General features: G+C 44.9%; 1 protein-coding gene across 6 annotated transcripts in view; it reads right to left on the bottom strand.

The window, feature by feature from the left end:
• SUSD4 (sushi domain containing 4) overlaps positions 1-15,625 on the bottom strand; it is a 98,830-nt gene that overhangs the window by 42,378 nt on the left and 40,827 nt on the right. For all 6 annotated transcript variants that reach the window (XR_012490903.2, XR_012490902.2, XM_019756373.3 and 3 more), the window contains one exon: positions 3,115-3,327. Coding sequence is in view for 4 of the 6 variants with exons in the window: in XM_019756373.3 (XP_019611932.3) it covers positions 3,115-3,327 (213 nt within the window). In the remaining 2 variants the exon portion in view is untranslated. The remainder of the gene's footprint in view (positions 1-3,114; positions 3,328-15,625) is intronic.

Below are 15,625 nucleotides of genomic sequence, written 5' to 3'. Positions count from 1 at the left end.
TTACTTGGAATAAACCCGTTGGATTGGAATAAAGGAGTCATGCAAGAAGAGAGGTGGCTGGGATGTGTGGCCGAGTGAAGTGGAGACTAAAAGAGGGAACCTGTGAACGCACAGGAAAACACTCCTCTATTGAGCACCTTGCTTCTGCAAAGCCTTTACTATTACAAAGCGCTTGAATGCATGGAAACTTATTCGTTAAAAATCTGCACCTCAGGCAGAACTGGCTGAGGGTGAAAGACTGAGGGGAGCCCAGGTGACAGTGAGGAGACCTGGGGCTGAACACATCTGTCCTGAAGTCGCCATTTCACTCCAGGAAGGCTCTTTACTTCTCCAAGACTCAGTTTCTCTATTGGTCAAACGAAAGTCCGAATGAGGGCTTGGATTACATGATTTCCATGAGTCTTTCCTCCCTGAACTTCAATGATGTAATTTACTCTAACACTGTGCTATTGTATAACTGACCAGAATGGGGCTTTTGTGACCCAAAGAAGCTTAGACGTAACCTTGTAGAGAATTCATTCTGGCTCTGCTGTTAACTCCTCAGCTGTGTGACCTTGACAAAGTCTAAGTGACTCTCTCGGAGCCTCAGTTTCCTAATCAGAAAATGAGGACAATAAGATTGACCTTGAAGGGTGGTTGTGAGTGTTAAATGAGATAGTGAATGTGACGTGTTCAATTGTACTGACCCATAAAAATGAGATAGCTCGTGATTGTTATTACTATTACCACCACGTAACAATTCATTAACCTTCCAAGAATTACCTGACAAAGGGAAACAAATGAATCCAGCAGCCCTTGCTATTCGCCCAGCATAAATCCTGATCAGTGAGAAAAGGCCATTTATAAATCAGGGGGAAGAAAAAGGTGAGCTTCTTCCCTGCTACATAACACCCATGGTCTATATTTCTCGGTGCCCCCTGCCCCCTGTAAACCTCTTAGAATAAAGAAGTCTTGTTAGGACACGAACAATGATGATTTTTCTCCACCATCAGGGCACCCAAAGCAATCTCTTTATACAGAACTTTCAAAGACCAACAAAATTAGCATTCATATTAAAAATCAATATACCATCATACTTAGAAAGGCAGTGCCTATTCCTCCAAACCTGCTAAAAGTGGTGGTTAGAGCACAAGATCACGGCTGGACTGCAGGGTCCTGGACCCTCCATTGGAAATACGGGGTCTCATTTTAGGTTGCGTCATGAAAGAGCTGATATTCCACTGCTATCCCTACTTACACAGCCCTTACCCAAACATTTGGGGCTAAATATTAATTATGCACCAGACTGTACAACCGAACAGGCTATACACTCCACTCCAAGGTGATTTTGTTCACTCCCTTTCTTGGAATTACTATATATTAGGTAGCTATGTACAGGGTTAGAAAAAACTCATCCAAAAAGGGGTAAACTTCCCCCCCTGCCCCAGGATGGTAAAATAAAAGAGGGCCTTTCTCTCTGGACAATATTCAGGAAACTTGGTTTTCTTTGTTCTCTGATGTTCTTGAGCTTGTCTGGGCTTTAAGCGCTGGGTAGCCTGTGCCACAGGTTTTGGCAGGGAAGTCTATATACACAAATAAACTTAATTAATGGACTCTTACGGAAACCACAGCTTGCATGGACTGCATGTAAGAGGAAAAAATGAATTCATTTAAAAAAAAAATCTTAATTCTTTGTATTAATTTTGACTTAAAAATACCTTGAAAATAAAGGTAAAGATAGCAAATATTTTAAGGAGAAGACACTGTCTTATCTATCCTGTAAGATTCCCATTAGGAGAATCATAATAGATGCTTGTCAAATTAAATTATTCAAAAAGTTTCATGAAGAAGATACATATTAAATCAGAATAGTAGTTTACATGCCATTATTATAAAAGCACCACCCCAAAATAAAATCAATAATGGTGTTAAGAGAAACTGAAACTCATTTCCAATGAACTCAATTCTATGCCTCACAGAAATTTGGGGCCAAAATTAATTCTTTTTTTTTTTTTAACTTTTTTTAAAAATAAATTTTATTGGGGAATATTGGGGAACAGTATGTTTCTCCAGGGCCCATCAGCTCCAAGTGATTGTCCTTCAATCTAGTTGTGGAGGATGCAGCTCAGCTCCAAGTCCACTTGCCGTTTTCAATCTTAGTTGCAGGGGGCACAGCCCACCATCCCATGTGGGAATTGAACCGGCAACCTTGTTATTGGGAGCCCAGTGCTGTAACCAACTGAGCCATCGGCAGCTCATTGTCTTCAATCTAGTTGTGGAGGGCGCAGCTCACTGGCCCATGTGGGAATTGAACTGGCAACCCTGTTGTTCAGAGCTCACGCTCTAACCAACTGACCCATCCAGCCGCCTCCAGAATTAATTCTTGATTCACGTCTATTCCTACTTCAACCTTGCCAAAACTTGGAGATAAATAATCAACAATTTGGCATTCCAATTAGTTAAACTCAATGCATTCTTTTAAACTCTAAAAGTATCAACAAAAAGTAAAAACAAAAATGTATTTATAAAGTTGTTTCAACCAACTGATTTAGGGATGATTGCTAAAAGTAAAAGAATATTTTGTTATGACCAATAAATTTAGGGATAATTAGAAATAAATGTCTACCTTGTCAATCTGTCTTTGCTTGCCAGTTCTTTCTTTCCTTAAACGAATCACATCTAACAGAGAACTGATAAGTAGTAATTGATTTAATCTTCTGGGTAACATGCATTGCCTGTATCATTATATACAGTTTTTGCCTAATATATTTACTGAGCTTTTTATTGAGTAACATGGAAATGGGAGTGGAGTTGGCAGCCCAATAATAAATAGCCATAATGTTATCTGATTGCTCTCTTGCATTGACAAAAATGGTGATAAATTGGATTCTAATGGAGGTAGAGAAGGAAGATGATTGCTTCTAATGCTGAGTAGCTACCCCCACCCTCATTACACACGACTGCTGCTCCCTCAGAGTGTACGTAGGTCTGTCTAGTCCTGAAATAGAGACAGCAGCCCAGGGTACTGACCCCTGAAGCACACACAGCCTTGTACCCCTGTGGCCATGGTGGGGCAAGCAGACCACACGAGCAGCTTCCATGAGAGGGGGAGGGGAATGGGTTTAAGCACTTTACCTTCTTGCACGCAGATGGGTTTGTCACTTGGGATCCAGCCTAAGGTTCCATTAAAATACTTTATACACAGTCTCTTTGTAGAACCCTTCAACTTGAATCCGTCTTGGCAATGAAATCGGGTGACAGAGCTTTCGAAGAATACCCCTCCACTGGGCGTCCTGAAGCCATTCTCGGGGACGCCTGGGTCAGCACACACCTGAAGGTCATCGAACCCTATATTGACAGAGAAGAAAAGGTGCCTCTGAATACATTCTAACGCCAAGGGCTGTCTAGATAAATGGCAGACACTGTATACTTTCCAACACTGTGAACCACCCAACCACACCAACCAAACAGCCAAGAATATAAGCATTCTATGCACACAATCACACTGCTTTGTGCTCTTCTCTTAGAACAGTGTTTTTTAGAGTTTTTTAATTCTATGGCCAAGTTAGCCCTTTAGGGAAGTCATCAGTGTAGGGAGATGAGGCAAAGTACACAACAAAAGGCATACAAGATGGTTCTGTGCCAAAATCGAAATACAAAATGCTGAAGGGAGCTTAGGAGAGAGAAGTGGTTCCAAAGGGTGAGGGAGAAGGGGAATCTGAGCCTGGCCTTGAAGGATGACTAAGATTTCAACAGACAGAACTAACTTTGTGGAGGGAGGCGTGGAGAACATTCTAATGGGAATGGCACAAGCAATGGCCGGGGCTGGAGAGAGCAGCCATGTTTGGGGAATAGTAAGTAGGCATGAGAGTTATACAGGGTGTGTGGAAGAGGTGTGCTGGGAATACCCACCTTCCCCTGCCTCTGCCCCTGCCCCTCACCCCCATCTGCCAGGCCTTGTTCAAATGCATCCTCCTCTGGGATGCTCCCCTACCCAGCCTCTCTGTGTCCCACCACTGCACTGTGAACACAGCCCTGTATTGCATGATTTGGAGAATGGCCACCTCTCAGCAGCCTGTGAGCCCTTCAAGGACAGGTCTTGCGACGTTTTCATCTTTGTATCCCCAGAATCTCTCACAATGTCCTGCAGAGGAAATGTTCCATAAATGTTTGCTTCACAAGTAAACAGAGTTGGACAAGAGAGCTGGAGACATATGAGTCAGGGTGAGCCTAGGAAGCCAGGCAAAGTGAGGAGGCAAGTGCAAAGCCAGGGGGCAGGGCAGTGGGCACGGGGAGGCTTACAGGACGGCAGCTTGAAGGAGAGAGCACCCAGAAGCTTGGTTAGGAGACCAGGCAGTGTCGGGGAGGGGGGTGGGTGTAGGAGGTGATGGGCTTGAAAGGGCATGAGAGTGCTGGAGGTGGCAAAGAGGGAGCAGGGTGTGAGGCATTTCAATTCCAGGCCCCCCTTGTCAACTGACTGGAGGTCAGGGTGAAGTAGTTGCCCAGAGGGCTGGGATGAAGGCAGATCCTTGAAACAAACATGGCGGTCATGGGCTGGTTGGGGAAGCCAAGGAGAAGGACGGGGTGCTCTGTGTGCACAATGGCTGAATGTACTCTCAAAGGGAAGCAATGTATACACACTCTTCAGTGCCACGAAGACTTTCTACTCCATTTTCTTACAAAATCAATTGACAAATCCTCATTGAACAGGTACCAAGAACAGTTAAGCATAGATCCATCTAGACGGGGTTTGGTGTACCCATCCACCCTCCCCTTCAGCACCGCTGCTGGTGCCAGGTGGAGCTGGACACAGCAGAACGGCAGGAACAGCCTGGGCTATCCTATACAATTCCAACACAGACCCAAAAGACAGTATCACTGGGGCTCTGGGAGGATTTACCTGGTTTCTAGGTGATGGCCACATATTGGACTCATCAGATCATTGGATCCTCTCTAACATACTAAGTTTGCAAAGTGTCCTCGGCTGGTAGGTGACTCCCCCACCTCAACTTGTAAGGGAGTCTCATGTGAGACTCACTTGCTGCCCTCCCCAATTAGCCCCATGACCCTGGACAGTCTGCCAGTGCCACTGTGCTAAATCCACAGTAGTGGGATGTCCACAAGTCACGGTTCAAGTACACTCCGTGCAGAGGTCAAGAGGCATTGGCGTGAGCGGAGAGCAGAGCAGGGAGGGGGCAGGAGCGGACAGCATCCACATCTGACCACCACACCTTTACATAGGAGCAGGCTGATATTTTATCACACGGAGGATGCTTTTGTATTATGAAAGGATAGTCGGCATACAACATTATATTAATTTCAGGTGTACAACATAGCAATTCGACATTTACATACCTTATAGTGTAACCACCCGGAGAAGCCTATTAACCATCTGTCACTGTACAAAGTTATTATGATATCACTGACTATTTTCCCCGGGCTGCACATTACATCCCTGTGATTTATTTATTTTATAACTAGAGGTTCGTATCTCTTATTCCCCTTCACTATTTTTACCCATCACCCCACCCCCTCCCCTCTGGCACCCACCAGTTTGTTCCCTATATCTTTAAGTCTGTTTCTGTTTTGCTTTTCATTTGTTTTGTTTGTTTTAGATTCCACATGTAAGTGGAACAGAGGACGCTTCTATGAACCATCATCCAGCTTTCGTGCCCTCCTATGACATGTGGCAGTAGCTCTGTAGGGAGCGAGCACCCCAAACACACAGGCCGTGTTCCAGCCTGGCAGAGAGTGATTAACAGCCGTGGGGGAGGGGAGATAAAGTACTGGGAGGTCGTTAAGTGATGGCTTTGTGTTTTTATTTCAAAGAAAAGTACTGTAGATTGTCAAGTGCTTCCAAAGTGACAAATGCCAACAATTTCCTGAGTCTAGCGGTTTCAGGGTGGGTCCTTTCAACGTATATCTGTTATGGTGTTGAGGTGGCAAAACCAGCAGCAATGGAATTCCTGCCTCCATCACAGCCCTGAAGGCCTCGCGGCACAGACATACGGAGCCCCCACGGTGTGGATGTTTCAGGTGGTCTGTCTGTGAAGTCATTCTCTCACACACTCTGTAAGTCAAAGAGAACACGTGTGCTCTGATAGCATTGGGGAGGGGCCAGGTGCGTCAGTGCATGGCCACTGAAGGGTAAGCTGAATGTTGCCATGGAGAATGGGTACATCTCTGGAAGGCCTCCAGCTGAATCTTCATGGATGAGCAGATATTAGCCAGACAGAGGGAGGATGGGAACTGCAGGGACAGTTTGGAGGGCACAGAGGCGGGAAAGGCATGGTTCTGCCAGGCTGGGGACATGGGACCTGCTGTAGGTGGGACCCTGGGAGGATGAGGGAAGGAAGAGATGAAGGCGGATCCTGAAAACTGTATGTGTTAGTGAAGGTCACACATGATGCAGGGTTGGGCAGCGGAAGTGAGGTGGGGACTGAGAGTTTTGACCGGGGACATGATTGGGGTGAGATTTGCATTTTTGAACACTCTCTTGTACCCACATGGAGGACTGGCTGGAATAGACCCAGTAGGAGATGGAAGATCATCAGAAACGCTTTCCAGGCCACCCGCTGCCCCTCGGGATCATGGGCATGGCTTTGTAAAGACAGACCCTTGGATCTGGGCTCTCTCGGGGTGGCTGGGGCCCAGGGGCTGGACGTTTACAGAGCTCTCCAAATGGCTCTTGCACAGCCCGTCCAGCTCCTGTCTGAGGGCCAGGGTTTGAGAACCATGAAATTTCAAGGCTATTGCAGTCGTCCCAATGAGAAACGATGAGTCGGAAATAATGCGGAGGCAACGGAATCGAGACGCCACAGAGACATTACGGACACAGAATTACAAAGCCTGGGGACCGCATGGAAGGCGGACAACCCCAGGTTCTGATGTCAGTGATGCCACAGATGGCGGGGCTGTGCACTCAGGTTGACAGGAGGAGGTGAAGAGCGGGCCTGGGAGAACGGTGAGAGTAGTGGAGGGTGCAGTGAGTGTGCGTTCTCAGGGCCACCCAGGCAGAGACGTCTGGTGACCAGCTGGAGAGCTGAGACTGAAGCACAGGCAGCAGCTGATGGCATGGATGGGAGCCTTCCTGGGAACCAATGCAGTGTGACAAGGGGAGCAGCTGAGGACACATCACGAAGACAGAGGCCCCTACAGGGCCGTCGAGAACGAAGACCTGACTGGTGTCACTGAAGCAAGGGAAGGAGGAAATGGGCAGCAGAGTCAGGCGTCATCCATGGGTCACTGAGATCATTGCCTGGGGAAGCTTCGGGGACAGGAAGAAACTGTCCCTGGGGGAGGAAGCCTGCCTGCCCACGTTTGAAGGGGGAAGGGTGACAGTAAGGACAGGCGTCCATTTCAAGAGGATTAGTGTGAACAGAAGAACGTAGGGTGTCAGTTAGAGTCCAGGCAGGGGTGTTATTCTCATTGTATGAAAATTTTAAGATGAAAGAGATTTGAATATGTCTCTACCCAGCAGGGAGGAAACTAACAGAGAAAGGAAGGTGGAAGATGATGGGGAGTACGGATGAGGCAGGTGGGGTAAGTTCCCCCAACCTGGACGTGGGCTGGGAGGGAACCCAAACCCTGCAGATGGACTTGCCTTCCATTGAGGCAGGAAGGGGACGTACGCCAGAAGCTCCGCTGGGGGAAGGATGGTCCCACACGTTTATCCTTCAGGACTCAACTTAAATCGTGCTTTCCCCAAGAGCCTTTCCTCTGCCTTCAGAATCTGACTAGAAGGCCTCTCTTCCCATCAAGGAAGCCTGGGCTCACCTACCTTAGAGGCTCCTTGCCCTGCCTGTCATCGCTGCTCTACTCAGGTGTGTCTCCCGGGCTGTGAACACCAGGAGGGGAGACCAGGTCTCTTTCTTCACCTCCTCAGCACCTAGCATGGTGTGTTGTAAGTGCAGACATTCCACAGGTACTGCTAATGAAAGATGGATGAATGGAAAAATGGAGGGAGGGAGGGAAGGAGGATGGGTAGATAGATGGGTGGATGGATGCATAAAAGATGGATGGATAAAGTATGGGTGCCATCTACTCTGCTGGACTCATCAGGCACACGTCCCTACGCTGTCTCACCAAGAAGTAACACCTATTGTTCTGATAGTCCCAGAAGCTTATGCATTCCATGGGCAAGGGAAGTGTGAAATGTTCTCCCCTAGACACACTGTCTCCTAATACCTTCTTACCCTCTTCTCTTTTCCCAACCTGAGTGGACTGCATTCCTTAAAATCGTACAGCCTCTTCCAATCCACACGTGCAGACACTTCTGCCTTTCTCCTCCCTCTCCAATGTAGCGCCAGACGCAGGTCTATGCTACGGATCTGGCTGAGACATCTGTGTACCACCCCCTACACACACACACACACACACTCACTATTTGACCAGCCACAGCCCACTGACAAACGAGCCATGCTGACTGCTGAGTTCTCAGCTTGTCACACCTCCCAACCCTGTCATGAAGCTGTTCCCTCTCAGAGGAGGACAGGTGACCAAGGGAGAACTGAAGATACAGCCCTGAGTCCATCGGAAAAATGACTCCTGCTCTAATAAATAGACAAACAAATAAACAAAGAAAGAGATAAACGATGAGAGCATCATGAAAATTGGGATGTGAGAGCTGCAGAATTTCCTCACGAATCCAATCCTGACTGGCCGGGGAATGCCCGGATAGCCTATCAAACAGTATTCTGGGTGTGTCTATGGGGGTGTTTCTGGGTAAGATTAACATTTGATTGGCAGATTGAGTAAAGCAGACTGCCCTCCCTAATGTGGGTGGGTGTCATGTAACTCACTGATGGCCTGACTAGAATGAAAGGCTGAGAAGGGGAGAGTTCGCTCTCTCTGCCTGACTGCCTTTGATCTGGGCCCTTGGTCTTCTCCTGACTTCAGACTCAGACTGGAACTTACACCATCAGCTCTCCTGGGTCTCTACATTGCCAACCGCAGATCTTGGACTTCTCAGCCTCCATAATTGCATTAGCGAATTCCTTACGAGTGTGTGTGTGTCTGTGTGTGTGTATGCACGCGCTTGTGAGAGAGAAGAGCGAGAGAGAATCTCCCATTGGCTGTGTTCTCTGGAGAACCCAGACCAATACAGTATTCCTAAAGATACTCAGACATTTAAAAAACGCAAATGACGTGGATGCCAGCTGAGCCCACGTGCCGGAGGACGCTGTTTCTCTCTGGAGCTCTGAGGTCAGGTAAGCATCCTGTTGGTGGGGGCAGCGCCTGGGCCCTGGGGTCTAAACAGCCCAGGCTCTAGTGCCCTCTGCTGCTCCTTGGCCTGTGCCACCCTCCTGGGTCCTGGCATCTCCATCACTGGCACTGATGATCCTGTCCAGGGTTTGGGACCCCAGGAACAAGTCAAGGGCAGAACTGTAATCTGGCCTTTGTTCTCAATGGAAGGTAAAATATCCTCTAACTTTTCTCCCGATCAGAAGTGCTGGTGGAAACAGGGCATGGGCGTGGCCCCGTCTTCACACATAAAGGAGCTCTTCAAACCCCCATTCTCATTAGGAGGTCTTGACACTTCTGGTTTGGTTACTTTTGAATCTGCTAAAACCTACTAGGCAGTTTTACTGTGAGCAACAGAAGAAGTCTTTGAAAAGAATCAGAAAAAAGAAAGAAAGAAAGAAAGGTGTGAAAAGCCATCTTTTGGCTTATTATAACTGAAAAGTCATATTCCAGAAAGGAAGAGTGTGTCAACTGCAGCCAAATCAATTTAGAACTGGGGCTGGGTTTCTATTTCTCTGTAAACTGCTCTATGAGCCTTTAAGGAAAGAAATAGGAGGTAGACAGAAAATGGATTATTTTAGGCATTTGCTTAGTGATAGGGTCCTGTGGCCCATGAGGAGAGGGCATCCCTGCTAAAGTTTAAACAGACAGGTTTGCACATTTTAACTGGAATCAAGGGCTCCCCCAAGCCTTGCCCCCACCTTCCCCATAGTATTCACTGTCAGTTTCATACCGTTGGCATTAGATTCACCTTAGTGGTCCCTAGTCTGACCCTGTTGTCTCCTAGAGGAGGACACCGAGGTCTGCAGAGGAGAAGTGGCGACTCCAGTCACTCTGACAGGATTATCGCGGAGACAGAACCAAAACCTGGGCCTTCTGACTTGTCGTCCAGTGGCCATGCCACTTCTAATGTTGCCTCCACTTAGGCTTTTTCTGGCATATTTCAGCTTGTGAATGACACAAATCTTCACGATCTTATAAACTCTTGGAGTGAAAAAACACTTGTAAGTATTTTTGTGTCCCCGTATCTGTTAAAACAGGGCTGAGCAAATAGCCATGGTGAAATATTTAATGATCCCATAGGAAACAATCATGGTTGTCCCATAGCTGACACCGCCCAGGGCCCAGTCTCAGCAGGATGGGGCTGGGGAATCTGACTTGTCCCCTAGAATAAGAATCCAGACAGTCAGCCATCAAACATCCATTAATGATGGCGTGTTTCTGTAGAACATTTCTGGTGATGAAAGATGCTCTTCAGGAGGTCACAGCCTGACCCAAGATATCGGTCTCATGAAATAGAATTAGTGCTAGAAACTACAGTGCCTGTTACCCTCAATGGGAAAAGAATCACGGGAGAAGGATGTGGTAAGCTTGAGAAAGTCCATTAGATCAGAACATTCTACTTCCAGCTGCCCCTGGAATGAATGAAATCTGCCTTTTTCTCATCACCAGCAGCACAGATAAAGTTTCTTATAAACCACCTAACTGGTAAAATAACACTGTGCTTCAATGAGCCTTTATACCAGGAAGAGAACCCTTCTGTCCCATTAGAGAAAAATCTTCAAACACTTTTCCTATTTTTAGCAGCTCTGAACGTTTAGTCACCCAAGCTTGTTGAGTTATAAGCTCAAACTAGAATCGTGTTCATTAAGGGGTCCCTCTGACCAACTCCTTACTGCCAATGCACACCTCACCTTATGCCACCTTGAGCTTCCCTACTACCTAAAAAATCCCTTCCTCTTAGAACAGCCTCAACTTAATTTTTTTTTAAATGAACATATGTGTTGATAGCCTGTCTTATTCCAGAAATTCATTGAGCTGGTGCTGCATCTATAACAAGTTATCAGCAATGAAAAGAAGAGCAAGAGAGAGGCAATATTTAAAAAATTAGATTGGGAAAACCTATGCAGCAAATAAGCTTCAATGATTCTCTACCACCAATATTTTATAACACACAATGAATCAAATAATAGACAATCAAATGATTCTCTAACACCAATATTTTATAATACAATGCTCCTGGCTGTTGGTTTTCTGATAACACAGAACTAAGCGCTGGCATGCCAGAAGTTCCAGCCACCTTGCAGCCAACTGTACATTTGGGCTGGTCCATGCTCTGCCCACCAGGCTTTCCAAGGCTACTAATGTCACTTCAAGGTGCACGTCTGTGCTGGAGTGTTTCTTCTGAGCCTGAGCTTCTAGAGAAGTTCTACATCTTCTGGAGCCTGTCCTGAGCCAAGGTCAGGCTCAGACATTCAGAGGATCCTCCTCCCCAATGATAGAGAGCTTAGGAAATGCCAAACATCTTCCAGAAGATGCTAGAAGGACTGAGTAAACTGGCCCCAAGTTTGCCCCAGAATGCCCAGAATGTTGTGGGGATGGAGGAGGAATGAAGCCCATCCCAAACGAACCTGTGTCTGGAAGAGAAGCCAGAGCAGGCCACAGAAGACGCTTGAAGGAATATGAGGGGGTCCCAGAATCAGAGTGTGGTAGAAACAGCAATTTGATCATTAAACACTGTTAAAATGACCATTCTTTTTACATCAATGGGAAAAAATGTGATTTTGCGTAAACAGAAATTGATTTCTAACTCATAGTTCCATAACAAGACCATTACTGTTTCTTGACCTTCTCTATTCCAGTCTAAATAATCTCTATGTTTGGCAAAACTTTCGCTCTCTGTTCTTAAATAGAAAAAAGAAGAAGGGGAGAAGGGCGTTAACGTACTAGCAATGGGGAAGAAAAGTTACCATCTATTGGTACATTCAGTCAGTCAGCTCCCCAGGCACTGGGGAGAAAGGAGCCTACAGGCCTCCATCCAGTCAACAAAGGATGTGACCGGCATCTCCTGACAAGCGACCTTACAGCTGGGACTTTCAGCCATTTTGATCTCCGGTTGTGACCTTATATAGGTCATGAAATCAGGGTCACAGCCAGCACTTTTTAGAAGTGAAATAGAAAGGAAAAGACAGAGTGCATCCTCCATGGTCAGGGTGAACGTTGTTCTGTGTGGTTTTATTAGTTCTATTGTGTACATATGCTAGGCTGCAATGTAAAGTATGTTTCCGTCAGTGGTTCACAGTCAAAAAGATTCGAGAAACACTGCCTTAGTAGACTCCACCTGGTCATTCTATTTGAAAACATAAATTTACTTCACATAACGTAGTTGGTACTTAAGGACACAGTTCTGGAGTGAGACCAGGAGTTTTAAATCCTGACTCTGCCATTTCTAGCTGTGTAACCTTGACTAAGTTGTTAACCTCTCTGTTTCTTAGGTTTCTTTATATATAAAATGGGTGTTGCAAGAATAATGCCTATGTCTAGGGCTACTGTGAAATTCAAGTGAGAGGTAAACACAGGTAAAGTGTGACTGGCAGATGGTAAATGCACAGTAAATGTGTGTAAGCTGTTATGTTATTAATTTTCAACCAGCTCCCTAAAGAACAAAAACATACAGCTTCATAAAGAGGCATTCTCCTAATTTCCTAGAGCCACCTGGATTTCCAGACATATTCAAGCTTATTTTTCTCCCTAATTTGCCCTAGAATTGTCTTTGAAAATGACTGTTGAACAACAAATACTTCCAGAGTCCTTCCCTTGGCCAAACGGTTAAACTATAAGACACTCAGTGATAATATAACAAACCTCCAGAGACTTGAACTCTGATTTCTTTAAATTAAGAGCCAAGCTTGGAGGGGAACTCTGAGGGCCAGCAGCTTTCAATGCTCAGCACTGGCTTTTGTTCTGAAGACAGCAGCTGGCTCCCGGTGGAAAGCTCTCCACTGCCCTCTCTTAGAGTGAACAGTCAAGCTCCACAGCACCCCCTGATTCGGGCCCAAGAATGTATACGTTCCTGGGCACCAGTGAGTCAAACCCAAGCCAAATAAACAGAAATGCCAAGGATTCAAAGATTCATGGAAAAAGAGCTCCAAGCAAAACAACCGGTTTAAGACAAATTTTCCAGTAATCTGTTCCAGAGAACACAAAACAGTTCAACAAAGGAAATCAAAGGTTTCCAAATTAATTTTGTTTGTAAAATTAGTGCTATGTCATTCCATAATTCAGTGTTTTATCAGTTACATACTTAAGATGTATCTGGGGGGGGGGCGGGGAGCTGACTACTGTTAGCATTTATTAGGCTAAACAGATTTTTCACTGCAAAAGCAGGGTCCTTTGGGAAATACAGCAAAGACCAAGCTCGTTACTATAGTAATATTTCTGCCATACCAATAGCATGATATACTATTAATTACAGCAAATTTATACTAATGAGATTCTACTTAAGCCTAGTTTTTTGACGACACAACAATGAGTTGGGGACATGAAATTTATCTAGGTGGGTTGAAGGTTCAGTATTCTGGATTCCATTACCCAGAATCCACATTGAACACCGCACCATAATAATATTATGCTTATTAGTTATAACCATAATAGCAACTCTGAATATTTGGATGGTAATCAAGTTAGGTAACTGTTCCCTAGAAATAGTGAGAATGTTTTCATTTTTCAAGAAAAATCCAGAGATGAATAGAAAGTCTGCTATGGCTGAGCAAGAAACAGTAAAAATAAGTCTTAATAGCATAATTTAGACTTGATTAAAATGGATAAAGACCACAGATGTGGAAGTCATAGCACTCCCCATTTGATGCCAGAACAGATATTTTCCCCCTCTTGATTTAATTCACTTTGATTACCCAATTATTCCTAAATCCTTTCACTCAGTTTCAGCTCCAATAAAACTGATAACAATGCTAACTCATAATGCAATTTTTTTCACTCCGGTCTCATGATTCTGCTTCATAAAAGCATGCCCCGCAACACAACAAAATTATTCCAGAATGTGATATTATCACATGGAAAAACAGAATAAACCTTTATTCAAAATAAAGCAAGCACAGAAAACCATCAGGAAAGTCTGGGGATTTCTTCCATCAACAGGGAAATGGTGGCATGGACATTTCACAGCTGATTTAAACTTTAAGATTATCGGTTGACGTAACATTGAAGAAGGCATGGAGGAATTAAAAAACTGATTGATAATTGAAAAGTATGGCTCTTTTCTGAAGCGAATCCTTACCAAGTACGATGAGGTTACCTGTCTAGCAAAGCTCTGCGACCCTGGACAGGTAACTCCATCTTCCTGAGTTTTCGTTTCTTATCAGGAAACAAGGAAACTGGATGACTTCTCAGGTCCCTTCCACTTCTAAGTTCCAGGATTTCTAGTATCTTTTTGACACAAATTTGTAACAACCTCCCACAGCACAAGAACTTAGACTGCAGCGCAGCCCAGAGACAACTCATGGACAGTTTAAACAAACAAACAAACAAATTCCCAGAACACATTCTCAAAATGCCTACGGCTATTTGTTGCTTTTAAAAACTCAAATTTCCTCTCTCTTCTGTGAGCCACAGCTTTAGAGCAACACTAAAACGGTTTCCCACACGTTAAGAACTTTACGAAACGGTTTCACATATGCGATCTCATTTTGGACCCATAACAACCCCGTGACATCAATAGAACAGCTTGACGGTCATCGATGTCACAGTCACTTTATGAACATCCAACTGTTAATAATACTAACTTTAAAACAGTCTTTTCAGAAACATGGCGCATCCCCTCCCCACAACGGTTCATTCGCGAACTAGAGTCCAGATCATCCATGAGGGTGTTACATTCCCAAGTGCCCCTGGGACTTTTTCAGGGTTTGGGGATCGGGAGGAGGAGCGAGGTGCTATGGGAAATAGAAGATGGAAAAGAAACCACCAGCTGATTTAGGGCAGCACCAAGCAAGGAGACTGTCTTCTCACCACGGAGACGATTTCAGTCCTATTAACAGGCAGACCTCAGTACATGCTTTGTCAGGCAACAAAGAGTTTAGGACTCTGTTTTAGTTTGTTTGTTTGTTTGTTTCTTTGTTGCTTGTTTGTTTTTCTAAAGATGATTAGCTGGAGGAAAATCTTGCTTCCAGCACATATATAAAGTCACCATAAAAAAAACCTGATCAGATATTCAAGTAACTGCCATTTCTATTCTGTCCCACTAGGAATCAGCTAGCTGTCTTTGGTTAAGGCACACCACCACTCGTGGATCAATGGTTGACATTTGTGCTGGCAAATCTGTTATCTGAATGTGTTCGGGCCATTTATTCAAGCACGAATACATTTTAAATCTAAAATTTTATCACCTATCTCCCTTACAGTCATTTAAGTCAAATGGGATCTTTGTAAAAATATTTTGAAAACTATAATGCAAAATAATACACAAGTATAGACAAGCTCAAACTTTTCAGCAACACAGAAGTTACAGAATGTTATTGCTGGAAGGAATTTTAGATACTACCTAAATAATTTCCCTCATTGTACAGCTGAGACATTTGAGATCAAAAAGTTTAAATGACCAGGT

The sequence above is a fragment of the Rhinolophus sinicus genome, chromosome 6 (assembly GCF_057876585.1).
Source record: "Rhinolophus sinicus isolate RSI-liver-muscle chromosome 6, RSI-T2T, whole genome shotgun sequence".
Lineage (NCBI taxonomy): Eukaryota > Metazoa > Chordata > Mammalia > Chiroptera > Rhinolophidae > Rhinolophus > Rhinolophus sinicus.
Note: the sequence above shows the minus strand (reverse complement) of the source record. Positions and strands in the feature narration are given on the sequence as shown.